Source organism: Sturnira hondurensis, unplaced genomic scaffold (assembly GCF_014824575.4).
Source record: "Sturnira hondurensis isolate 20B ecotype Veracruz unplaced genomic scaffold, ASM1482457v3 Scaffold0002640, whole genome shotgun sequence".
Classification (NCBI taxonomy): domain Eukaryota; kingdom Metazoa; phylum Chordata; class Mammalia; order Chiroptera; family Phyllostomidae; genus Sturnira; species Sturnira hondurensis.
Window position 1 is genome coordinate 281,506 of NW_028075271.1, and position 26,447 is coordinate 307,952.

At 55.3% G+C, this 26,447-nt stretch overlaps 2 protein-coding genes across 6 annotated transcripts in view; one reads left to right on the forward strand and one right to left on the reverse strand.

The window, feature by feature from the left end:
* Positions 1-15,698, forward strand: part of SCAF4 (SR-related CTD associated factor 4) — a 55,299-nt gene extending 39,601 nt beyond the window's left edge. For 2 of the 5 annotated variants that reach the window (XM_037040553.1, XM_037040554.1), the window contains exons 17-20: positions 485-650; positions 733-819; positions 963-1,157; positions 14,444-15,698. In XM_037040553.1, the coding sequence (XP_036896448.1) occupies positions 485-650; positions 733-819; positions 963-1,157; positions 14,444-15,363 (1,368 nt within the window). In that variant the 3' untranslated portion in view covers positions 15,364-15,698. Of the gene's footprint in view, positions 1-484; positions 651-732; positions 820-962; positions 1,158-1,654; positions 2,087-14,443 lie in introns of those variants that run through there. The other 3 variants (XM_037040555.1, XM_037040556.1, XM_037040557.1) reach the window with 3 other exon arrangements.
* A 2,135-nt stretch (positions 15,699-17,833) lies between these two features.
* SOD1 (superoxide dismutase 1) lies at positions 17,834-23,740 on the reverse strand. Its single transcript, XM_037040558.1, has 5 exons — positions 23,580-23,740; positions 21,249-21,342; positions 19,742-19,811; positions 19,030-19,147; positions 17,834-18,031 (listed from the first exon to the last, which is right to left on the reverse strand). Exons 1-5 carry the CDS (start codon positions 23,649-23,651, stop codon positions 17,924-17,926), a joined length of 462 nt encoding a protein of 153 aa, XP_036896453.1. The 5' UTR covers positions 23,652-23,740; the 3' UTR covers positions 17,834-17,923.
* Positions 23,741-26,447: the final 2,707 nt, after the last annotated feature.

A 26,447-nucleotide genomic window follows, 5' to 3' on the forward strand; every position in this document is an offset into this window, starting at 1 on the left:
GTTATAACCAACCCTACTTACTTTTATTAATAGCTAGTATGTATTCGCTGGGTATTCACAAAGTACCAGGCTCCGGCATTTAGCGTGTATTAGCCCTTTGACCCCTGTAGTTCAGTGAGAGCGGCACCTTGCATTCCCAGACGCACACGCCGAGGTCTGGCGTGTGCCTGCCGAGGGCCCAGAGTGGGTCAGGGGCGGCGGCTGCCAGACCCTGGGGCCTGAGGCCTTGCCCACTGTGCGCTGGTCTGGTAGCTTTTCTTCGAGTTCTGTTTCTCAGAGCCACCTGTTTGCAGGGTGTTTTCTGGCATGGGGTGTCCTCTCGGGTCGCCAGCAGGTGCTGGCGGGGTGCAGTGTGAGTGTGCTGTCACAGGGTAGAGGGCGGGGCTGTCGTTTGGGGTGGGCACACACTGCTGCATGTTTTTCGTGCTCTCGTCGCCATGTCGATGGGGGGGCTCATGTGTGCCTTCCCTTCCCTTTGTCTCAGGTGCCACCGCAGCAGCCCGGTCCTCCCGTGGTCGGCACCCTGCAGCCGCCTGCCTTCACGCCTCCCTTGGGGATTCCTCCTCCGGGCTTTGGTCCTGGCGTTCCTCCTCCTCCTCCTCCTCCTCCATTTCTGCGCCCAGGATTCAACCCAATGCATTTACCACCAGGTACGCCAAGTTGTGTGAGGAAATGTTTTCGAGTCTGAGGTACAGTGGCGCTGCGGGAGTGACATCACTTTTGTCGTCGTAGGTTTCCTTCCTCCTGGACCCCCACCTCCTATAACTCCACCAGTGTCCATCCCTCCTCCACACACTCCACCAATGAGCATCCCCAACCGTAAGCACGGCCTCCTTGTGTTCGCCCCTCTTGGAGTCGGGGGCCGGGGCGGGCTGGCAGCGGGGCTGCAGAGTGGCGAGAGAGAGGGGCTGGGGGACCGGTAACTGTTCAGCTTCACGTGTCGCTGTGGTTGTGTCCCTTAGCTGCTATCGCTGGTATAAATGAAGACACCACAAAAGACTTATCTATTGGAAATCCCATTCCAACAGTGGTGTCTGGGGCGAGAGGGAACGCCGAGTCTGGGGACAGCGCGAAGATGTTCGGCTCTGCCGTGCCGCCCGCCGCCGCACCCGCGAGTCTGCCCGCCCCTCCTGTGACCCAGCCCGTCTCACTTCTGGGTAAGTGGATGTGTTACCATGCGCTGCTTTTCCTCTGCCCAAGCTAGGTGTCGTCGTTTTTTCAGCTGGTAATTTTGGCAAAATTTCTTCTCTGGGTCTAATGTCTTCCTTTGAGGAAGATCTTCCTTTTAAATATGTGCTCTTGATCTTGACCGAGAGTAGCCCTAGAAATGATGAAATTATGTTTGTTTGCCTTGAATAAAAGTTGGGGGTTGCACGTCTAATTCAGCGCAGAAAGGGTCTCTGCGGGGTGGTACGTTGCCCAGGACTGGGGAAACTTGGATGCCTAACTCTGTCAGGGACCACGTGTCCTCTACGGCTCGGTCCCCACGCCCCCAGTTTGGGCCAGTTTTTCTGTATCTGACCTTCAGTGGCGTTCTCTGTGGGCTAGCAAAGAAAATGGTCTTGAATACACTGCAGTGAGATGGCTTTGCTGCCCGAGTGACAGACCCCTCAGTGTCCCTTGTTAGAGGTCGTCTGCTGTCCTCTACCCACAGCGTGACCACGGTGATGCACCCAAGTGTGACTCAGCGTGTGTGCCACTCTGAGAGGCCTTACCCTTGCTTGCCTGGATCATAAATGAACACATCATACCCTTGTCGCACTGACCGTCTCTTCAGTAGTAACTTGCTGTCCTGGACAACAAGTAGGCTGAGCACCCGGGTCTCCTCCTGGGTGGTTCACTCCCTCTGGTGTCAGGCGCTCCCGTCCCGCGAGCCTGTAGGTTTTCAGGGGTGCACGTGCGTGCTCGCTTGCGTTCATCATCTTGGGTGTTTCAGGAAAGAGCACATTGGTCACCTGAGCTGTTGGGCTGTGAGCCTTGGTGTGGGGCCTGGAGCTTTGACTTTCCCCTGTGCCTTTCAGGACTGCCAGAGGTTTTTACTTTGTACCTGTACTGTGTTTATAATAAAAAATCTATTTGTTTTTAAGTGGCATGCTGTCTTCTGGCCTCTCCAAGACTAAGTTTAGGTTGATAATAAACTTGACCTTTACTTCCCTTACTTGACCTTTACACACAGACTGAGTAATAGTAAAAGGGTTTGGGGTTGAGAGCTGTCACAAATGGTGCAGCGGTGGTCATCATAATGACGGCACACGGTCGGTGGACTGAGGGGGCTGCTTAAGTACGAGGCCTGCACCCTGGGAGCCGAGGGCGGAAGGCAGGTGGGACTGGCGGCCAGGGCCTGGGACGGCTTTGGTTCTCAGGGTGGCTTTGTTCTGATGTTTGCCATCCGAAAGTGTCACGAGACTCAGAGACTCTGAGTTGGATAGAATTTCCTGATTAACCCCTCTTTCACCCCACACCCCTGATTACGATGCTGTTTGAGATGGAATTTTCTAGTCTAACACCCATGGATGTTAGGCCGCCTGGGATCATTTACAAAGTTGTGTGCCTGTGCTTTTTTCCTGGGCTTAATAAATTAATTGAATGAGTGAGAAGATTCCATTATCTCCCAGAGTGTAATCCCCACCGCTTTCAAACAGCCTTGAAGAGCAAGTAGCCTGCCTTGATTTAATATTCAGGGCTTGAAGGTTCTGCCTTTGTTTCTTACCCCTGCTGACGAGTCCAGGTGAGACCGTCCCCCACGGGAAACGGAGTGGGGCAGGTCAGAGGGGGGGCTGGAAACGGAAACGCGGGAAGCCGAGCACTGCTAGGAAGACAAACTCCTCAGCATTTAACGTTACCCGACATACCTGTCGTGCTGTCTGTCCGTCCCTCATCCCCCTCCTTGCCCCCTAGCACCCCAACTAGAGGGGAGCCCCGAGACAGAGGGGACGCTGGTGACATGATGGTGCCAGGCTGTTTCACTCTGCCTATGGCGGCCTTTGTAGCTTTTAAAGCACAGTTCAGAAATTGAAAGCTCTTCCAGATCTGGAAGGCTTAAGATTTGACGTAACGTAACAGTGGAAACTTGTAAAAAATAAGCAGTTTTTACTGAAATGGAGTTTTGGTCAGGGAAGGAAAGCCTTCTGTGTTCCTTCCGTTGGAACCTTGAAAAGAATGAACACTGACCTTGCAGAGAAAGGAGACGTCTCAGTGTGTATGCGAGGAAGGGGGGGTTTGTCCCATGGATTGACTGTGATCCCGTCCTTCTGGGGAAGGGATGGCGTCACCTACCAGAGGTCGTGATCGGGTGGGGTCCCTGCTGCTCTGGCCAGGTCGCAGGGCCCTGACCTCGGGCGCTCTCAGGTTCCTCTGGGCACCCTGGCGCTTTCTCCCATGGCGATGCACAGACGCAGAGTGAGTGTCACCCTTTCAGCCTGGAAGGGAAGTGTGGCGCTGAACTTCGCTTCTCCATCTGAGAAAAGGGGACTGGAAACGCTGTGCACGGAGGGTGTCGTGGGGACCACACAGCCTGCCACCAGGCCGGCGTGCCGTGGGAGGGGGGTGGGCCACAGGCAGCACCCAGCCCTAGCCAGGCTGGGGCTTAGCTACTGGGATCAGTTTCAGGCTGTTAAAGTTTTCGACAAAGGAAGCAGCAAACTCTTTAGGGGGGAAAATTTTTATCTTGATGTGGTTGCCTCAGGTGTTTTCATGGTAGACTAGACCATATCCCAAGTTCACACACATTAAAGCTCCATGACTTGGCTCATTGAGAAGAGGTGTGTGTCGGTCATAATGGAACTTCATTTACGTAGCATAACATGGTATCTGGCTTCTCCCCATCCCTCATGGTCAAATAGTTGCCCAGTGGAAGGCGAGCATGTCATTGAGAGATAGCTAACTCGGGCCCTCGTTTCTGAAGTGTAGCAGTAACATTTTTAAGTAGCAGGGGCCACACACACGCCCCTGAGAGCGGCCAGAGGTCTGCAGTGAGGCCTGGTCATGCTGGCAGGGGGCTGGCAGGGGGCTGGCAGGGGGCGGCAAGGTGCTCTGGGGGAGGTTCCGTTTGAAGAGCCCCCTCTGATCGTCAGACGCAAGTGTAGGCATTGGCTTGGGGTCATGACTCCATGTTTCTGGGGTCATGCTCAGGCAGCCACGCTGCTGAAATCACAGAGAACTGAACCTCCACCTTCTAGAGATTCTGGGTATTTTAGGGACCAGTCATCTGAAAGCACAAAAGTACTTTATACTTTTATCCAATACACAGAAGTACTTGATACACAGTAATCCATTGTCACCGATGGTTAAAGAAATCCCGCCCTGATACTTCACACTCTGTGACAGCAGGTAGAAGGGTGGGTTTGATGAAAACCAGCGGGGAGTCCCTGGGGCTGGTCGGTAGGGGAGGTGTTAATGCGGCAGCAGCTTGTTAGTTCGTCCCCTTTGCTGTGCACGTGCATGTTTCCTTCTGTGTGACCTGTACCTGCAATACTCTGTACAGCATTTTTGATTAAGTTTGTTGTGAATGTGGAATTTGGGTTCCTTTGATGTTCCAAACAATAAAAAAGATACCNGTTTGATGAAAACCAGCGGGGAGTCCCTGGGGCTGGTAGGGGAGGTGTTAATGCGGCAGCAGCTTGTTAGTTCGTCCCCTTTGCTGTGCACGTGCATGTTTCCTTCTGTGTGACCTGTACCTGCAATACTCTGTACAGCATTTTTTATTAAGTTTGTTGTGAATGTGGAATTTGGGTTCCTTTGATGTTCCAAACAATAAAAAAGATACCTAAAAAATGTTTGTTTGTGTTACATATTTCTACTGTGTTACCAGCATATCCCAAATGTCTTTTCAAGGAAAAAGTATCCTAGGTTGGACTCATTCCTTTTGTGGAAAATTAAAGCTTCTTTTCTTGCCAAATACATTTCATTATTAATGTGCAGAGAATCTTCCCCATTTTGTAACACCGCTGAAGATGATGGTAAATTCATAATAAGGGTTGGGTATTGGTAAGATTGTCTCCTACTTAGTGATAATTTCTGTTACCAAAAATTTAGATCCAGAGTGACAGATTGGTGGCCGCGGCCTGAATTGCTGGGTGTGCTTTAGTCTGGGTCTTCCTCTGCCCTTGTATGGCCTCAGCCAGCACGATGTGTGGGGGTCCCCAAATTGGCACACTAAGGAGTCATGTGGACGGAATTGGTTTATGAATCATCACACGGAAACAGCTGTGTTTGCTTTCATGCAATATTTCATAATCCTTAAAACTGCCTAGAAGACAAATAATTTCACCGTTGACTTCTGTAATTACTTTAAAACTAGTATTTGGTTTGTGGTGATTTTAGTTAAATTTCTGTGCCCAGAGTTGTTTTTTTAGTAATTAGTAATTTTTAACAACATTCAAATTGGAACAGTAGAACACCAGTGAACTAGTAAGAAAGTCAGAGGAAACCTGACAACTGTTCTGGAAAGTAATATTTTTCTAATAATATCTAATTTTTAAGTATGATTTTTTGCAGCCTAATATTTTTTCCTGTAAACTTTGCCGCGATGTCCAGTCACATGGATCATAAGCTAGAGGATCCACCCTGTGTTTGATTTGGTGCCAAACGAGCTCATGGCCTGTGGACCCTGCGGAAGCGCTTTCCTTCGGAAGGCTTCCAGAGACACATTGTGTCACCCGTTAGTGGGGTGTCGCCCGTTAGTGGGGTGTGGTAGAAATGGGTGCCCACTCGCCCCGGTGCCTTCAGCTTAGCGAATTGCATTGTGCAGTAGCCACGTCCTGCAGGGAGCCCACGGCGGGGGCACGCTGCAGACAGGACACGGGGAAGGGCCCGAGAAAAGGCTTGAAAGGCGCTCGCCGCATTTGCCCACCCCCGCTGTGCTTCCTGGGCTGCAGAGCGCCTGCCCGAGTCTTCACCCTCGAGTCTCGGGCTGGAGGCAGGCGGCTGGGCGGGGCTCTGGGCGGGCTTTGTTAGACAGATTCTGCTGTGAAGAATTCCAGGTAAGATGTTTTTGCTGGTTACACTGAGAATAAAATTCCTTATGGATAATCTCATTCAGTGATGGGTTAACTGTATGTTTTAAACTCTTGATTCTAATAGCCCAGCTCTTACAGCTAAGTCATAGCTATTACACTTTGCCAATTATAGTAGGAAAGCAATGAATGTGCAAACTGGAATTCTGAAAAGCAAGTGAACGGTAGGGAAATAAACAGACAAAGCCCTATTACACTTTTTTTTTTTTTTTTTAGGAAAAACCAGGAGTCATTTTTAAGTGATAGTAATCAACCTCTGATTGCTCTTTATTTGAAATTCTGGTTCTCATGTGATAGATTTTATCAGAAATGTACCTTATACTGAAAATAGGTATTAATATACCTGCATTATTTATTGAAAACTCAAATTTTAAAAAATCGCTAATATTCCAAGCACGTTTTTAAAAATAACCTTCATGTATAATGTAATCTAAAATGTGCTTTAATTCTTTGAAAATTAGCTCCCTATCCTTCCAGTCTCTCCAGCGGCCAACACAGTGCCTGCGGTAAGAAACTCGTGGCAGGCAGAGTGGTCACACCTTGGGTGTGGTTAACTGGAGAGTCTAGGCAGAAGATAAACACACGAGGGCTGTCCTGTTTCCGTTTTCTTTCTTTCTTTTAAGATTTTCTTCCTTTTTAGAGAGAGGGGAAGGGAGGGATAAAGAGGGAGAGAAACGTGTGGTTGGTTGCCTCTTGTACACCCCAGGCACGTGCCCTGACTAGGAGTTGAACCGGAGACCCTGTGGTTCACAAGCTGGCGCTCAGTCCACTGAACCACACAGGCAGGGTCTGTGTCTGTTTTCTGAATGTCTGGAATAAAAGAGAACACCTGGTGAATATAGAGACCCGCCTGTGGATATTGAGGCCTTGGGGTGGGGGGGGGGGGCGGCTGACCTTACTCCGTGAGTGGGACATTCTGGGTTGAGTTTATGCAAAGTGCCACGGTGACATCCTGTTGGGGCCCATGCGGAATAGCTGGGCCTGCAGCTGGCACAGCAGGTCTCGGGGCCTCTTAGCTTCCTGAGGGCAGAGCCTTGCTGCCCTGCGCGGAGGCCTGGAGACAGTGCCCTCTGCGCCTGCCGCCCACTGGTGTCCTGATGAGTCTGTCGTCACCTCTGCCACCACTGCTCATTCAGACGTTCACCGTGTTTGTTCAACGCCCACTGTGTGCCAGGCACTCGCTCTTCTGGGACCCAGAGACACCTGAACAAATGAGACAGGGCCTGTCTTCCTGGAACTCGTGTTCGGGTAGGAACTTGGGTGCTCAGCAAACTAATAATGTCACATGGAGGATTTTTACATTGAGAGGACAGCAGAGGCTGAGGAGTTGGAGGACCAGCCTGTGGAGTGTGCTGCTGTGCGTGGGACAGCTGGAGGGGGTCTGGAGGGCGGCCGCAGAGGAAAGAGATTGCTGGTGGGACGAAAGGGGCCCGGGCTGAGGGCGCACTTGGCTTGTGTGCGGGCCACAGTGGGGTGGCGCAGCTGGGTGTGGGACGAATGGCGGGCGAGGGCCAGGCTGGGGGGAGTGTGCGGGTCTGAACAGAGGGTTCTAAGGGACTTCTTTTAAAGGACTGCTGTGGCTGCTGCTGTACAGAGGACAGGCAGAGAGGGAGAAGGAGGCTAGTCTGAAGGCTGTGGAGTAGGTGAAATAAAAACCCACGTTGTCGGGGGTACATCTGAGGCAGTGAGTGTGGGGTTCTGACTTTATCTTAAAGGTGGGGCTTGCAGAACTGCCTTACAGCTCTGGGGGGGTGAGAGGAAGGAGTCACAAATGACCTCGACCTGAGCGGTCGGGGTGCGGGGGGGTTAATTCCCGTTCCTGAGATGGGCAGTTTTCTCGGAGCAGCCGGTGCATTAGGAGGGTGTCCAGTTACGGCGTTGGACATTTCACCCTTCATGTGCCATGCACGTGTCCGGGAAACAGCTGGTGAATGAAGTCTGACGCTGTTGGTTCTGGTGCCGTCAGCACAGCCACTGGGGCCTCAGAGGTTTCCCTGGGCAGGGAAGGGGGGGGGGCAGCAGTGAGACTTCAACCTGGAACGTGGGAAACACGCCGAGAACCGAGGTTCCCCGTCCCTGCATTCTTGTGCGGAGTTTGAGCAGAGCAGTCCCTGAAGCCCCACCCCCCTGTGGGCAGAGCGGTCGCCCCACCTCACACACTGGGAAACTAGAACCGAAAAAGGTGGGAAACCTGCCCTCTGTCACAAGGGCTGAGGCCAGAACTGGAGGGAGCATCACCCCGACAATCCCACGCATTTGAACTACCCTGCGCAAGTGCTGCCCCACAGGTGCTACCAAGAAGGCTGGGCAGTCAGCTCGGAAGCCAAGACATGGGAGGCGTTCTGGAAGCAAGCAGAGAGTCCCTGGGTAGGCGGGGGGGATTGGGTGCCGTGTGGGTCAGGAGGAGACTAGGCGGCTGCATTTGGTGAGACGGCATCACGCAGGGACCTTAGTGTGGTGTCGCTAGGGTGATGGGTCCCAAACCAGGCGCACGGGGTGAAGAGAGGATGGGCGATGAAGAGACACGTGCCATGATTTGGGACACCCCAGATTTTCTCCTTTAGGGGAACAGAAAAATGGGACAATCACTGGAAAGAGATAAAAATGGAAGTTTATTTTTTATTTCTAAAAGATGGGGGAAATTATAATAACTTTATTATTGGAAGATACAGTGGAAGGGAAATGTTCAGTGCCAGACAAACATTTGCTAGCTGAGAGCCTTATACAGGGGAGAGGGGCTGGGCTCAGGGTCTGAACAGGGCCGGGGCCTGCTTGGCCTTCAGAACGCGTGCTCACGGACAGAATGCGCAGGTGAGTGAGCTGGTGGGTGTGGGGGTCAACAGGGAGACAAAAGCTTCTCCAGGTCTTTAACTTTTAAAAAATGACAAGCCAGCTAGGGTAAAAGCAGTACATCCATGTGGTGGAATATTACTTGGTCAGAAAAAGAAAAGTACGGGGACACCTCAGGGATGTGAACGGGTTTGGTTCCAGGCCACTGCAGTAGAGCAGGCGGTGTGGTGGAGTGAGTCTCGGACTCCTCGGTGTCCCCTGCACGTGAAGGTTATGCTTATCTGCTCTGGTCTGTTACGTGTGCCTGCCTTAAAGAAAAATGCACACTCTAACTAAAAGTCACTTCATGCCTAAAAAAGGCTGACCCTCGTCCGAGGCTTCAGGGAATTGGGATCGTTTTGCTGGTGGAGGCTCTTGCCCTTGATGTTGATGGCTGCTGGTTTATCCGGGTGGCAATTTCCTAAAATAAGATGACAGCGAAATTTGCCTCATCGTTTGACACTTTTTTCAAAATGAGTCAGTCCTCGCAAGTCCTGCCGCTCCTTTCTCAGCTGTGTTGGTGCCATGGTCCAGACCCCTGTGGCCGTTTCAGCCGTCTTCACGGCGCCTTCGCCAGGAGTCCAGTCCGTCTCAGGAAGCCGCTGTCTCTGCTCATCCATCCGCAGCAGCAGCCCCGTTGGGTGCAGCGCTGTTCGGGGTCTGCGGCGCTTCAGTCCCATCCTCAGGCTCCACGTCAGCAGCTGCCTCCTGCACCGAAGCCTTGGGCCCTTCAACAACGTCCACTTCGTCCAGGGTCCTGTTAGTGTTGCTGTTTCGACCTCTTCCCATGAGTCCCAGGTGTTCTGAGTGGCATCTAGAATTGGGGAACCCTTTCCAGAAAGTTTCCAATTTACTTTGCCCAGATCCATCAGGGAAATCACTGTCTGGGGCAGCTGTGGCCTTATAAGATGTATTTTTTAGGTAGTAAAACTTGAAAGTCACCATTAACTGACCCCTGGGCTGCAGAAAGGGTGCTGGGTGAAGCATAAAAGCAACATTAATATCGTCCACCTCCTTCAGCGCTGTGGGTGACTGGGTGCACTGTCAGTGAGCAATGATACTCGGAACTGCTTGATTCTGAGCAGCAGGTCTCAGTGGTGGGCTTCAAATTCTCAGTAAGCCGGCTGGCTGTAGGCAGACGCTGTCTCACAGGCTTTGTTGTCTGTAGTCACAGGCAGACTAGACTGAGCATCGTTCCTGAGGGCCCTGGGTTTTTCAGGACAGTAAATGGCCACTGGCTTCAGGTCAAGGTCACAGCTGCAGTAGCCCCTCAGGAGAGCCAGCCTGCCCCAAAGCTCTGCAGGCAGGCAGTGCCACTCCCCGGCTGGGGAAGACTAGATGGTGTGGTCTCCCAGTGAAGGGTGGTTCTGTCTGTGCTGAAAACCTGTTCAGTGCGGCCACCCGAGCTAGGCCTTCTGGGGCACTTGTGCCTCACCTGGCGCTTTGTCGCAGAGACGGCCTCTCTCTTTAAACCTCATGAACCCACCTCCGCCAGCTTCAGACCTTCTTCCAAAGCTTCCTTACCTCTCAGCCTTCACAGAGTCGAAGAGAGGCCCTTGCTCTGGCTCAGGCTTTGGTCTCAGGGGGTGTTGTGGCCGGTTTGCTCTTCTGTCCCGACCGCTAACGCGCTCTGCGCAGCAGCAGCAGGCTGCTTCCCATCGCTGTGCCCCCCGGAGCCGCATTGTTAGTCGTCTGTGGGCGCATTTGCTTTGCGTTCGCTGCCCGGCTGCTCAGTGCAGGGAAAGGGTCAGAAGCACAGGGAACTACCAAGATGTGGCACAGACCCAAAGTGAGCAGATGCTGTTGGAGAAATGGTGCCCGCAGACTGCTTTGGGGTTCCCCCAACCCTCCATTGATTTCAAAAAAAAAAAAAGCAATATCTGCGAAGAGCAGTGAAGTGAGGCGTGCCCGGCCTGACACCTGTGACAACACGGGTGAACCTCAGACAGACGCCACGCTGTGCGACTCCGCTCACCTGCACCATCAGCACAGGCCGGTCTGTGGAGCCATGAACAGAAGATGTGGCTGCAGGGGCCGGAGGGTGGGGTGAGTGGGTACAGGGCTCTTTGAGGTGGTGGGCACGTTCTGAGGCCGATGGTGATGGTTGCCCAGCCTTGAATAGCGTGCAGACAGAATGACACACTTGTATGTGGATGAACGTGGGCCCTGAATTTCATCTCACTGAGGTTCTGATGCAGTGTAAACCTGCTAAGAACAGGTAGGATTTAGAAGAGAGATGGACATGAGGAGTACATGACAGGACGTGAGGATGCGAACGAGCGGGAAGATTCGGATTGCTGGCCAGGGTGCAGGGGGCACGCATGGCTGTGGTTAAGAGGTCAAACTGAGACTGGTCGGGGGTGGGGGTGGGGCAGCCCCAGCCGCCATCAGGTGCGGCTCTGTGGAAGAACTGCACATAAAAACAGTGTGGAGGGGCCTGTGGTGAGGGAGACCCAGGGCTCTGGGCAGGTAAGGAGGAAGTGAGGGGGTGGGGGTGGGGTGGTGCTGGTAGGACTGGAGAGAGCTCTGGGGAGGGGTCAGAGAGTGGGGTACTCAGAGGTGAGTTGTTTGTAGTGAAAGGGCCAAAAGGCAGTGGAGGGCAAGGCCACTGGCCGCCTGGTGGGACTGCCTTTCCTTCGCACACCCTGGCTTAGGTGTTCCCACCGCCCTCCTCTGCTCCCTCCCCCTTTTCTCAGAGCCAAGCCCTGTATTTCTTTAAAGATCCTGTTCACATATACATCCTCGAGGAGAGTGGCCAGTGGACTGATGCAGCTGGGCACTCCCGCAGGGCTTGCTTCAGACCTGCCGTGGCTGCCCCTGGCTGCACACTCCCCCTTCACCAGTCCAAGTTCAGCTGCCACCAGCCACGATCCGCCTCCCCTGCCACACCTGCTGTTAGCTCATGCATCTCTGGACACCTTCGCTGCAGACAGCCGAGGTGCCTCCTGGCTCATCTTTTCGTTGTGAAACGACCCTCTTCTGGCTCATCATAAGAAATATCCTGTTAGTTCTTGGGTTATTTTGAGTTAGAATCCAATGTATGTCTTAAACTAAATGAATTCTAAGTACAGAAATTGTGGGCTGTCACTTTCTTGGTTCATCTTAAAATCTTGCTGCATCACAGATTTTTCTTAAAGATTTTATTTATTTATCTTTAGAGGGGAAGGGAGGGAGAGAAATATCAATGTGTGGTTGCCTCTTGTGCATCCCCTGCTGGGAACTGGCCTGCAACCCAGGCACGTGCCCTGACTGGGAATTGAACCGCGATCGTGTGGTTCACAGGCTGGTGCTCAATCCACTGAGCTACATCAGCCAGGGCTGCATCACAGATCTTACATCTTCTATCGAATATGCTTCCTCAGGTCCGAACTCTTCTCCCCCCACCCCCCTTTTTTTCCTTTTACCTACACGCTGGTGACCAGGTCTCTCCTCTGGCTCCAGGTGCACACACAGTGATCATCTGTTCAGCACGTCTGCCCCCAGACCCACCAGTTCACAGTGTCCAATAAATCCATTTACTTATGAAAGAGGAAGGGGTTCAAGTGTTTGGCATTTTAAGCAAATCCCAAATTTAAATATCCACGTGTATAGAGCAGATGAATTGGGCAGCATCTTTCTTTGTAAACCTGTGCTTTGTGGGTGGCTTGAATGTGCAGTGTGTGCCGTGCTGACCCAGTGGGATGACTCCTCAAACCACATTAGTTAGGACAGACGTAGGAAGCTCGAGAGACGAGCTTCTGCTGCACCGAGTGCGCCGCTCACCTATCTCTGTGCCAGGGCGAGGCGGCCTTGCGTCTGCCGGCCCCCATCGGGGCGGGAGTGGGGGCCACTGTCCTATGGGAACGAGCAGGGATGGGGCTTTTCTACCCCCACCAGGGACCCTCGCTGTCTTCTCAGACTCACCTGAGCTGCTGCTCTGGTGATGCTTGGATCTCCTCCCCGTTTTTCTGGGGTTGTGTAAACATTGGACACAGCCCCTCAAGCCTGAGGCTACTTGAATGTGCCACACGGACCTGTGACAGCAAGACACCAGTCTTTGGCCCCTGGCAGGAAGTAAAGCTCCATCCGTCGGAGTGATTGTAATGGTCGGGAATGAAAACTTGTCTATCTTTGCATCAGACACTCAGCAGTAGGTGGTTTGCCAGCAGTCAGAACACACGTGTGGAATATCGGCTTCAGCGCTTAGCTCCCGGCTAGGCTGCAAGCCCACTCCTACATGTCTTGTGCCATTTAATCTCAATGCAAGGCAGGTGTGATGAGCCTTGTTTCTGAGGCTCATGTCCAAGGTCATGCCTATGTAAGCTTACATTTCACCAAACAGGTTTCTCTTCATGCATTTAAAAGAGGGTATTTTGTTTAACTGAACACCAAAACTTGTGAGAGTTCGTGACACCAGGGATGTGAACTGGCTTGCATTCACCACGCAGCCCACCATGCTGGGTGCGTAACCCCCCATGGAGAGGGACTGGTGCCGTGCTGTTCGGGGAGGAAACCGAGCAGGGATTCTCATCACGTTTCTGTTAACTGGCCACACAGAGAACCTGGGAGCAAGTGGGACCCCCACTTGCTGGATATTGGCTTAAAGCAGGTAGGAGGTGATTCAGGACGCAAACAAAACAGCCTGAGGTCAGGGGAGGTGCAGACACTGAGCGGGCAGTGCTGGCCTCTCCCTGGCTGTGTGCCCTGTGTGTGGCCGTGAGCCCTCTGTGTGGCCTGTGTGCACACACAGCCCCTGGTTCACACGTTCCTCATTGTGCCTGGAACGTTGTCTGTTAGGGTGGCCCCCGCGGGGCATGGCCTTTGCCTTGTGATGGCCACATTCGCAGAAAAACAAATGGAGAGGTGACAGTGCCTTTCGTCACTGAAGTGCTGGGCCAAATCAAACACTGGCTTGGCGGATGGATTACGTGCATCTCAACTGAGGCACGGCCAGTCCTCACGTGGGGAACAGGACCCAGCCAGGCTCTGTCACTTCAGCAGCACTCACCTGGTCGGTGGCCTCCTCCGCCTAGCCAGAGATGCGGCGTCTGTTCTTTGGGGGGGGGGCTTGGGGGTGCCTGCAGAGTGCACTCTGCGTCTGTGATGGGCCTTGTTTTCGCGAGCCTGAGTGTGAGGGCACTCCCTGCAGGAGCGCTGCAGGGGGGGGTCATGACACGGAACTGGGGAGACCTTGTCACTGGCTTTTCTGGTTGGTGGTGCTTTTTCCAGTATGAGCGGGATTAAGACTGAGAGTGCAGACTTTTCTAGGAGGACACGAGAAATAACGCAGTGCACTGTTTCTCAGGCACTCCAGGTGCTGGGGGGCAAAGCCACCCGCCTCCCAGAGCCCGGCCGTCACCGTGTCCTGGTCCCACTTGCCCGGACCTCTGCGTGGAGGCTGGAGCGTGCAGTGTGCTGATGACTTACCTTGAACGTGGTCCCCAGGCAGCATGCCGCTGTGGTGGCCGGTGGGCCCTCACCTGGGGTTTGTGGCGGGGATGCGGGCGCACGGTTGGAGGAAGTACGTTCGATTTGGTCTTGTTTCCAGCTCCACAGGAGAGTTGAAAACACGACCCCGTCTTCTCAGATGTACTCACATTTGGACTCTCGTTGCCTTTCAGGTACTCAAGGAGTCGCCCCCGGCCCTGTCATTGGGCTGCAGGCGCCGTCCACCGGGCTCCTCGGGGCCCGGCCCGGCATGATCCCGCTGCAGCGCCCCCCGGGCATGCCCCCGCCGCACCTGCCGCGCTTCCCCCTGATGCCGCCGCGGCCCGTGCCGCCCCACATGGTGCACCGGGGCCCGCCGCCCGGGCCGGGGGGCTTCGGGGTGCCCCCGCCCCACGGAATGAAAGGCCCCTTCCCGCCGCACGGCCCCTTCGTTCGGCCTGGTGGAATGCCGGGGCTGGGGGGCCCCGGACCTGGCCCCGGAGGCCCCGACGACAGAGACGGGAGGCAGCAGCAGCCACAGCCGCAGCAGCCGCCACCTCAGCAGCAGCCGCAGCAGCCGCCACCCGCACAGCAGCCGCCACCCGCGCAGCAGCCGCAGCCACAGCCGTTTAGAAATGAAAACAGGCAGCAGTTCAATTCAGGTAGAGACCAAGAAAGGTTTGGACGAAGATCTTTCGGAAATAGGGTGGAAAATGACCGGGACCGCTATGGGAACCGGAGTGACGAGAGAGAGAATAGCGGCCGAGAGAGGCGAGAGTGGGGAAGGAGGAGCCCTGACCGGGACAGACACAGAGACTTGGAAGACAGAAGTAGACGGTCTGGTGGGCACCGAGACAGGGAGAGGGATTCTAGGGACAGAGAGCCTCGCAGGGAGAAGGAAGACAGCCGCTCCAAGGAAAAGCCGGAGGCTGCGGACAGGGCCGCCGACCAGCCCCTTGGCCAAGCGGGCGCCGCGGAGACCGTCTCAGAACTCGCCACGGGGGAGTCTTCGGCCCCAGCGGTGGCCGCGAAACCTGCTGCGGAGCTGCCCGCTGAGGCTACCTCGTCCGCCGGCCCTGAGAAGGAGCCGGGCTCGGCAGCGGAGGCTCGCTAGAGACGGGGGCTGGCGGGCGGGGCAGGGACACGGGGCGTGGGAGCGGGAGGTGTACAGACGCTGTATCATATTTGCCCTGCTCTTCTGCCCCACGGTAGTTGTGGGGCCTCATAAGCAATTTGATTGCTTCCCTTCTATTTAAAAATAGCCACAAAATAACAAAAAATACTGAAAATATGAATAAATATTACCCTTTTTGCTGTAACTTTTTAAAAGTTTTGACTTTAAAAAGTTTACAAATCGTAATTAGAAGTGCTCTCTATTTTTTTTTTTAATTTAAGACATGGTAACAGTGAAAGCTCCTCAAACAATAGGGATGTTTTTAATAAACTCTATTTTCGTAACAAACTTCAAGTGTGCGCTCTCCTTCGTGTGCTGCCCCCAGCGGGCGAGGCCCATCCGCCCCATCCCGGCGGTCTGCGTGGCACCGGCGTGTCCAGGAGGGCTGCCGGGAGGGGACAGACGTGCTCGCGTGGCCTGCAGACACTTCGACTCGCGGTGCTTTCGATTTCTAGTGTTTTAATCATAAGGTAAAAAAAAGAGTTAGTGGTTATATATTTTGCAGCTTAATCAAGAGTTTTTTTTTTGTTTTGGGGGGTGTTGTTTTTGTTTTTTGCCATTGGCTTTGTGGTAAATACTGCCCTCAGTGATTTGTAGAGACATTTGCTGGGAGAAACGTGGATCTAATGTTGCCTGTTGCATTACGAGCTACCCCGGTTCCCGCTTAGGAGGCTGGGTGTTTTTCTTACCATTCCACTCCATCTTTTAGAAGGGTGGGAGATACCAAGGTTAACGTTTGCACCCTAAGAGCTTCTGTCTTAACTTTCCCTCTTCAAGAGCGTCTGTGCAGATTGGCTTCCAGTGGGCCTTGCCTTTTGCCTCTCTGGACTGGTTTTGTGAACTCCCCTGCTGGGCGGAGGGAGTGGGAACTTTGGGCCACCCGTGAAGTGCTTTCTCTCTCAGCTTCAGTCTGTGGGGTTAGGTGGGAACACCAGTCGTAGGTCACCCAGGAAGTGTGACATGAAGACGTCTGAAGCCAGATCAGCCCCACCCGAGACTCCAAACAGCCGGCACACACAGCGCTCACCGTGTGCTGCGGGCCGTGGAGGGGACCTGTGTCCACAGCACCTGATGGCCCCTCGGAGGCCTCATGCTGGTCAGTCTGGCCGGCCCAGGATCGGCGTGCTGAGCAGTGAGCTCGTCCCTGTCCTCGTCTGCTGTCCCAGGCTGAGTGCTCTGTGGGCGAAGCACCACTCTGATGGGGCGCGGGCAGCTGGGGCAGTCAGTGACCTCGTTCCGCCTTTAGGGAGTGCACGCACCCGTGTCCTGTGCCGGCCCACCAAGTCGGATAGCCCAAACAAGCTCTTCTGAAGTGTCTGGTTTCACGTTCAGGTTCCAAGGCCTTGCAGCCCGGATCTCCGGTTGCAAGTATCAAGGAAACCTGTTCGTTCACACGTGACAGCCTCCGAAAGTACCTGAAGTACTTTCACAAGGGGGGCTTGCCCTTGGGCCTTGAAGGTCACAAGGGAGCCTGAGTGTGTCTCCCCTGACACCTGTGGCCTTGTTCACATTCTCTACCTGACTGCAGTTTTCACCACTTAGTGGGCCCACCCTGTGAAAACTCTGCAAACCACCTTTTTCTAAACCAGCTTTTCCTCTGAATGACGAGCATCTGATCAAGTACATCATATAGTTCTTCTCCATCAGAATTATAGCTCATTTCTGGTTTTGCTACCGGAAACGTACGATGTTCAATTAAGGGACAACCAAACCACATGGTCAAACCTGCGTGAGATTCACGTTTTGTTCACATGTGCACGGGTGCCTCCCGGACCAGCCTGCGCCTCCAGCCAGAGCCCTGCCCCTTCAGGGGCGTGTCCGCAAGCAGACGAGGCCACGCCCCCCCTTTACAGTGCCCGTGCAAGTGGGCCCGCTGCCGGGCGGCCAGCGTTACCAAAGGGCTCTCAAACTGCAACATCCAGTTTTGAAATGCACATACTTTTGGTGTCGGAGGTTAAGTGGGGAAGCCCCTTAGCTCACTCAGAGCCGACACAGGGCAGCCTCCCTGTCCAGGGTTGAAGTTCAAGTCCCTCAAAGACCAGTGGCGAAAACTATAAACAGCACAATTATCTATTTTAAATACTTTCAAAAGAGCAGTCTCTGAAATAACCGGTCAGCATGGTACTTAACCTGCTCCATCCGAGTTCCCTGTGTGACAGCTGGTTTAGGAGTTCGGTTCAGATGCTTCAACAGGCTTGAACACAGCGCCGGTCGGGTCTTCATTTACTGCCAGCTCAAACGAAAACTAAAGAAATTTAGACAACTCAGCGCCGTGTGTGTGTGAGGTTGTCGAAACAGACATTTCAATGGAATGAGATGTACAGAGTCGCCCAAACCTTCCAAGCAATCATGAATCAGCTCTCGTCACAGGTGCTTAAAGTCGCTTTCACAAAAAGACAAGCACAGACACTTTGACAGTTACAGAGTTTAATGGTCATCAGGTGTCTACAGCTGGTGGGACTGCAGAGGGGCCGCCGGGACTCAGCCTGGCGGGGAGTGTTCACTGCGCAATCCCGATCACCCCGCAGGCCAGGCGGCTGCCGGCATTGCCCGTCTTCTTGCTCTCGTCGTTCCCGCCTCTGCCCAAGTCGTCCCTCTTTTCGTGGACCTTGTGGGAACAGGGAGGACACAGGGCTGAGCTGGTCCAGTCACCCCGCCTCTGCCCAGCGATGCCCACGAGGCGCGTATTGTTAGAGAGCAGCACATTCAAACAGACTGCTCCTTACCTAGCGGTAGGAGAAACTACCACTCAGCTTTTTCTCGGCGACACAAAGACAAACTGTCTTTACACGCTCAGTGGGTGTTCCAGCTCTAAAGGAAGCACCAAAACCCAGGTGTCTCAGGCCACCGGGTGCTGGTCTCGACCCTCCCCGAGGAAGCAGGGTGACCAGCTGCAGCCGGCCTTCTCTCACGGACCCCTGGGAAGGGAAGGGGCCCCTGGGAAAAGGCATCACGATTGTGCCTCGTGGCTGCAGCCTGTGAATGAGGAATCCTCAAACGGTCTCCAACTACTTAAAAACGGTACTTTAAACTTTCATCGTTAAACACCTACAAGCTTTTCTGCTTCTCAACTATGAAGAAATTTCTCAGGGTAACGGTTTGCCGGAACACACGACAGTGGAAGGCCACCGGTCCTTCTGCCTAGCGTCTGTGTGGACCAGACGAGCCCCCCGAGGGTGACTCGGGCAGCCACTCCCCCTGTGCTCGGCCACTGGTGGCGACTGGGCAGGAGTGCACGCTCACACCAGGTCTGTCCAGGACCTTGGGGGAATGAGCGCTCTGCTTACAACAAGGGGGACCCCGTCGCAGCTGGGAAAGCCGGCGGTCTCCACACCAGGCAAAGATGACGTCTGCTCGGCAGCACAGGGTGACATCGCCCAACGGGATCTGCTGCGTCACTGCATCTCAGCCGAGCAGGGTTCCTCACCAACCCAGGTCTTCGACTCCTCCCCCCTGTAACCATCCAGCACAATCATTGCTTTCTCTGAATCTGAGCTACAGGCACAGTGTGTGTGGCTCCTCGGGAACCAGAACTAAGCATCGTGAACGGGTGCACAACTCAGGAGGAACTGTCCCCACACCCTTGGCACCGGCAAACAAACTCACCACCATCGTGCGGCCAACAATGGAATGGGGCCCCGAGAGGGAGATCAGGGGGTCTTCCAGAGACACGTTGGCCACTCCGTTTTCCTCCGCGGTCACGTTGCCCAGGTCCCCGACATGCCTGGCATTGACAAAGCATCGGAACAGCGCATGAGCTCAATGAAAAACTGTCAGAGCTAGTGCAGGCAGGGACACAGCATGGACCATGCAGGGACCGCCCTTCCAGACTGACAGGCGACCACAGCACAGACACAGCTCTCAAACACGGCTCCCCGGCTGCGGCAGGGCCACCTCTGACCATGTTGGGGCGGAGGGGGACTCCACCTGGGCTCTGCCTACCTGCCTTGGCCCTGGGCCTCTGCGAGGGAAATAGAGGGAACCCTTGTCCTCAGGCCTGCAAATGGAGTCCCATGGCAGACCTTCCCCCACAAGGCCTCCCGCGTGTCCGAGGCAGGTCCCTCCGCCAGCAACTGGCAGCACTGTTCCCCGTTCCCCACACCAGTTCCCTCTGGCCCGTGTGCGGAAGAGTTCTGTACGCAGGAAACGCTGCGAAGCCACACTGCCCCCAGGGTCCCCGTCTGTGCATCCCTCCACGCAGCAGAGGGGCACGGGGCGACAATGCTGGGTTTAGCGTGCCATCTTTGAATGGCATGCCCACGCGGACCCCGAACAGCCCCTGCCGTGTTCCTGATGGGAGGCAGTGCCCGCTGCTCACCTCTCTTCGTCCTGGGGTCCGCCGTGGGTTTTGTGTAGGGGGTTAAAGTGAGGACCCGCACTGATGCAGCCTATGGACCAGAAAGAGAAGGAGCTGCGTTATGAATCAAAAGTCCAAAAGACACTCCAAGGAGAAACCGGCCGTGGCTAGAACCTCCTTCGGAAACAGTGGGGACCTACGGCACAGAAGGGGCAGGAAGGAGAGTGCCCTGTGACGCCAGTCAAGTCCACACCCTTCTCTGGGCTTGGATTCCTCTGCCATCCTGTGAAGTAAGAGGCCCCGGACTTGCTCTTCAACAGTTCCCTTCTGCTCCTAAAATCCTGTGATAATGGTCCTGGCTCGTGCAGAGGTAGAAAAATCCTGAACTAGAACAACTTAGTTCCCCAGCCACACACTCTGGGCAACTCTTTCTGCGGCCCCTGCCTGTGTGTGCAGAACGTAAAACAGCGGGGTGCCCAGTCCCAGGGCCGGCTGCTGCCCTGCACGGCCAGGCCCCACGCAGACGGTCATCTGTCAGCAACAGTCCCCAGGCCGCAGGGACTGCTCTCCACATGGACACAGGAACTCGCCCTGACCACCAGTCTGCCGGCCCGCCTGCCTTCCCCTGCAGACGGACAGTCCCACTATGTGCTGCCCCCCCGCACCGCCCACTGGGAGGACACAGGTTACAGGACACTGCCCAGCAGGTCACAGCCACAGAGCAGTGGCCTCTGAGAACAGAGGCAAGAAAACCAAGGAGCAGCTGGAGCAGCCCTGTGACCGCTGAAATGGGTCAGGTGTGGTCATGAAATCCCTATTTACAGGGATCAAATTATGGAGCATTAAAAACAACTCACCAAAATGAGTCAGTTCTCACTCTGTCTACGCACTGAGGTCAGATTACTCAAAAATGGCAAAGGATCCGTAAACCCATGTTTCTGCCAGTAAACTCTGCTCACGTGGAACCCGTGCTGAGCACCACCACTTCCACGCCGTCTCACTTCCGCCTCCCCAGGACCTGGTGCTGGAGGCGGGGCTCTGACGGGCCCACTCGGCCCCGTCCACAAAGCCTGGGGGAGCTCGCAGGTGGCAAGAAAGCAGCCGAGCTTATAAAATCATTATTTATTTATTTATTTTTAGAGAGGGGGGAAGGGAAGGAGAAAGAGTAGGAGACAAACATCAATGTGTGGTTGCCTCTCATATGTCCCCTACTGGAGACCTGGCCTGCAACCAAGGCATGTGCCCTGACGGGGAATCGAACCGGCGACCCTTTGCTTCACAGGCTGGCACTCAACCCACTGAGCCACACCAGCCAGGGCTGAACCGTTTTTCTTAAAAAATACCTGCAACCTCTATAATCAAGCCATAATCATAATTTTTTAAAAAAATCCTCCTTCCCCTTCCTCTCCACACAAAGGCGTCAAAAACCAGTTCTGAGGCCGGCTCGCTAGCCTCTTCAGTAAGGTGGCTGCTTTCCCCGTCTCGAGAAGGTGAGCAGGTCTGGGTCTCAGCCCCGCACGGCACCCACCTTGGGTGTTGTCTCCAAACTCGTGGACGTGGAACCCATGCTCGCCTTTGGTCAGCCCCTTGATTTCCCCGGAGACTTTGACGGGACCAGTGCCCTGTATCAGAGGAGAGCACAGCGGGTTTGCGGAAGCTTCTGAACAAAGGAGACGGGAGCCGCCGCATGCAGCACAGGGGAAAAGAACGTGGACTCGGGAGTCAGACAAGTCGGGCAGTTGCCTCCTGGCAGGACACCCCACCAAGGGAGGTGCAGCCCCAACTAATGTCCAGCTGGCTGGCCTAGGGTCCCTGGTCCTCACTGTCCTGGGGCGGCGGGGGTGGGGGGCGGGTAACGTTGATCAGGTTCCAGCACACACTGGGGGCTGTTTCTGATGTCACCTTTCTGCCCCAAGTACTGAGACCAAAACAAGGAACAGGGACAGCGAAGCAGGTGAGAATGACCCGGCCACGCCTGCACATCCAGGACCTCCTTAGGGCAGCGAAGCAGAAACCCTAACTGCTGAGCACACACTCAAGCCCCCGTGCCGCACGGCGCCTGTCCCCCCACTCTTGGGACCTCCCCTGCCCCAAACGTCCTGGGCTGACCTCCCACTGGACAAACTGGATGCTCAGACCAGCGGCAAGGTACCGGCTGCCCTCAGACACACTCTTTTGTTGTAAGCACTCTGATTCTCCTGGGACGGCTTTTAACTTCGGGAAAATTCCGATGCGTTGCCCCAAAAGCACAGGAGACAAACGGAGAGTTCTCCTGAGCCTGTGTTTTCTGGGTGATGAGCACAGGGAGCACCCAGAGGCTGGGGGCCAGCCCCCCTGGCACAGCCCGGGGGGGGGGGCTGTCCCGTTAAATGGGCAACCGCCTCGCAGCGCAGCACGGCCCTGGTCTACAGAGGTTCAGCGTGGGCAGATCTCCAAACGTTTCAAGAGCAGCTAGGGATGTGGACTTTAAGGTGAAAATTTTCACTTTAAAAACCTGGGAAATAATCCAAAATTTCAGGCACACAACAGGTCAATCAAATACCTCTTACTGGTGATTAAACGCATGCGCCTACCTGGAAAGCTGTCCTGCCCAACTGTCCAAAGGTCTTTATTGGGTACAAACAGCACCCCCACTCCCAACCCCCCCCCACACACACACACACACACGAAGTTGGGCACTGGAGGGAGGGAGCCATGGGGGCTGCTGGGGAAGTGGGGCCTAGCTGCTTCCCCAGGGTGAGGAGGAGGGTCCCAGAGAGGTCTGGCCAGTGAAAACAGCAAAATTCAGTCAAGCGCCAAGGAGCCTTTGTCAGCAGCTCTGGAAACCACTGCAGGGGCGACAAAACCCACTGCACCCTCGGTCCCCTGTGGGAACCCTTCCCTGTCTCCTCCCACCTCTGGAAACCTCTCCAAACACTCGGTCTCGCTCCCTCGTAAGTTATCCGATCTGAGTGATAAGCCCAGCACAAAATGAACAGCTTCTACAGGCCGGCAGCCCCACAGAGACTGGGAGACAGGCCCTCGCAAGGCTGCTGTGCAGTGCGACATGCAGTGCGACCCGCAGTGCGCGTCCCCACACTTCACCTTACAGGACTGGGCCGACGTGTCTCCTGCCGTCTCAGTAACAGTCCTGTAGGTTGAGAGACTTCACAGCCACTTTACCGAGGACTGGATGAAACAGGCTGCCAAGACCGAGGGCCAGCTCCGCGCGTGGACACCGGGGCTCCCCGCCCCTGTCCCCCACCAGCACGAAGGACCCGTTGCGGCCCTGGGCCGCTCCGACGCGGACACAGACCGGACCCCGCCGGTCTGCATCCAGCCCTCCCGTGCCCCAGGGAGGAAGCCCGCTGGGAGTCGGAGGGGAGCTTCGGGGAGGAGTTTGTGCAGAGCGCGTTGCTGCCCTAGCACCTGGCCGTGACCCGCATGTTCTTATTTTCACGACCCTTCTTTCCACACAAATCCACCAGAGCGCCCTCGGCCACAGGGCTGGGCCCATAGCGGTCCCGGGAGGATGGGGCCGGGGACCGCGGTCTGTGGACCCCTACACCAATAAAACATTTTAGGTCGCAGAGGAGCCCCAGACCGGCCAAGGGGGCTACGGCTCCCTGCGGACGGACTTCCTACGCAATCGCCAGGCCAGGTGCCCAGGACACAGAGGCGGCTCCACAGGGAGCAAGGGCCAGGCCACCACGCCTCCACCCCCGCCGCGGAAGCCCCGGGCGGCCTCCGCCTCCTCCCTCCCGCCCTGGCTTGCTCTCAGGCCCAGGGTTCCGCCCAGGCCCAACCCGCGCCGCCAGCCACTCTTGCTGGTGACTCAGCACCGAGGCCTCCAGGGCGATCAGCGGCCCCCGGGTCTTGCCTCCTGCTCGAAGCGGATGGTGCCATGCACCGGGCCGTCGCCCTTCAGCACGCACACAGCCCTGGTCGTCATGGCTCGAGGAACGCGCGCAGATCTGGATCGGATGATCGGGCAGACGCCGCAGGACACGCAGACGCACGGGCGACGGCGCCGCGGGCGTCTTATAGGCCGGATCCCGCGCCCCGCCCCACCCTTGCGGGGGACCAAGTGCCCCTGGACCGGAACCAATTGAGTGCTGAGCTCGCCTTCCGCACCACGGCCTAGGGACGCGATTGGCCGGGAGTGGCGGGGGCGGGGCCTAGGGCACGCGGGAGCCCCGCCTCCGGCGCCGGCGACTTCCGGTGCGGCCCGCGAGAGCTGGATCACTGGATGGAGCTGGCTTTCCTCTCGCAGCAGGTGCCGCCGCAGGTTGCAGCGCCGAGAGTGGCGCGCCCGCGAGATCGGAAGTCACTTGGGCTGGGGATGGCATCCGTTGTAACTGAGTTGGGTCCTAAACGTGTTTGGTAGAAATGGGGACGCATGCAGCTGGGAGCTTTTGTAGTTTCCTTGTTTCCTTTGTCTTGTTTGGGGGTTTCTGGGAGTGTAGAGGCAACGCACCTCTGCCCTTGGCCTCGTCCGGCCGGGTTTGGTCCTGAGCACGCGGCGCTACCGATTTGGGCGCCAGGGCTCTGGCTTTCCACATTTTCCCTCTCACGAGGAAGGCCACAACCTAAAGTCACCGCACTGACCTCTGCACGTGGCCCTGTTTCCTCCCGCTCTACAGCCACGACAGGGCAGGGCTGGATGCCACACAATTTGTGTCGCCCCTGGAAAGAGATAGAATGGGGCCACATTAGCCACGCTGCACCCTTGCTCGGGTCCACTAGGGTGAGCCCGGAGGAACGGATTCCCCTGGGCATCTGGCCAGGCTGGGAACTGGAGCTGCGGGCCTTTGCAGCCCCGTTCCATGCGGCGTGTGCAGCAGACCCTCAAGGAAGCCTCGGGTCGCCCCTGAAGGACAAGGAAAGCTGCTCATGTATCCAGACCGCCAGTCATCTGGAGCCGCGGTTCTCCGCCTTTCTCATCTCATGGCACACACGAACTAATTGGGAAAACTCTGTGGCACACCAGAAAAAAAATGTGTTGCCGGTCTGACAAAAAATAGGTATAATTTTTAGTATTTATATTCATTGACTCGAGAGAAACGTCGATTTGTTGTTCCACTTACTGATGCGTTCATGGTTGATTCTTACATGTGCCCCAACCAGAGGCTGAACCTGCCCCCTCGGTGTGTCTGGCCACGCTCTAACCGAGTGAGCTACCTGGGCAGGACAAAAGGGGTTTCACAATGGCCGGCTCTTGCGTTGGCTGTTGTCATTTCCTTGTTTGACAGTCTAAGGGGAAAGAGGCCAGGCCCCGGACGAAGTCATCCAGTACCACTTGTGTTACAGGCTCTTGGGGAGCACCAACTCGGACAAGCCCAGGAGCTAAGGAGGCCAGACGGAATCTTGTAGACGTGCTTTCTAGTGTGAGAGCCGTCCACTTCCTTCTTCAGAATGCTCTGGGTATTGCCACACTGTGTTTTTCCTTTGCAAACCCTAAGCCCCCAAATAATCTTTATTGGGTGTTTCTTGCCAAAGCTTCCTGATTCCATTTATGCTCAGCTGACACCCCCCTATGCCACCAGATGGGGACTGTGCCCACTGCAGTGTGGGCTCTTGACTTGGGAAGACCTCAGGGAAGACCTCACAACTCGAGTCCAGGTGGTTTTGAGAGCTGGGGACACTGCGGCAAAGGGAGGGCGGAAGGTAGAAGCAACAGGAGAGAGAAGAATGGGGGGGCCTAGGAGACAGGGCCAGGGGTGAGCCTAGGAGGAGCTGCCGCTGCCCGCTGCTCCCTGGCTGCAAAGTCTCCTGGGGCCCCGCCTGGTGTAGGAGGAAGAGATAGCAGGCCCGGGCAGTGTCTGGGGAGAGAGTGCCCTGGGTCTTCTGTCTTCGGGATTTTTTTCTTTCTTTGGCCTAGCAGAGTCTGGGCGAGGTCTCAGGGGAGGGTCTCAACAGAATATTCATTAGCTTTTCAAATGTGCTCTTCAACAACTTGATTCATCAGAATGTGTGTCTAGAAGGATCAGGGTTATTTTTGTGACTGGTTTTACTCTTACAGAATGTCATTGAAGAGGGATGGACGGAGGCGGGGCCGGCCGGAACGCAGGGCCCCCATGCTGCGCAGTGTCCTTGGCAGGGGAACAGAAGACCTTGTGGTCCCTTCGCCGGCTGGGACTTGTTGCGATGGTTTGGCCTTCTGTAATTATGTCGTCTTCGAGTCTCTCCTCCCACTTGCCCAGGAATTTCTGTAGCTTTTCACTCTCCCACCTCATGTACACCAGAGTGTTCCTTCTCCTTCAACGAAGATGGTCCCAAACAGATCATGAAATGAGCAAACAGTTCAAACGCGTTTTGTGGGGTTTTGAAACATATACACATACATTATGTACTCAGAAATCTCTAGAAAGACGTAGAGGGGGCCCTGGGCACCCACTGTGGGGGCAGGAATCAAACTTTAACTAACATGCTTCCCTTCAAATTGTCTCACAACGATACCCATGTGTCTTTGAAACATGGCTTAGGAGAGCTCCGCCCACACGGGCCGGTGGGGGGCTGGTGCCACGGCAGCTTGACTCAGAAGAGCATCAGGAGAATGGTGGAGACCAGGAGGCTGTGTGCGTGCAGCCCGGTGCTCGCCCTGGGTGGGGGTCAGCCCACCGTCTCCCGCACACCCTTCAAACAGCCCGCCTTTCCCTCCGACATGCTGGGTAGCCAGGGCTGACTTGGGAGGCTGGCGAAATACTGAGGCCTGAGTCAAGGCCAGCGTGAGACAAGGCCAGAGCTG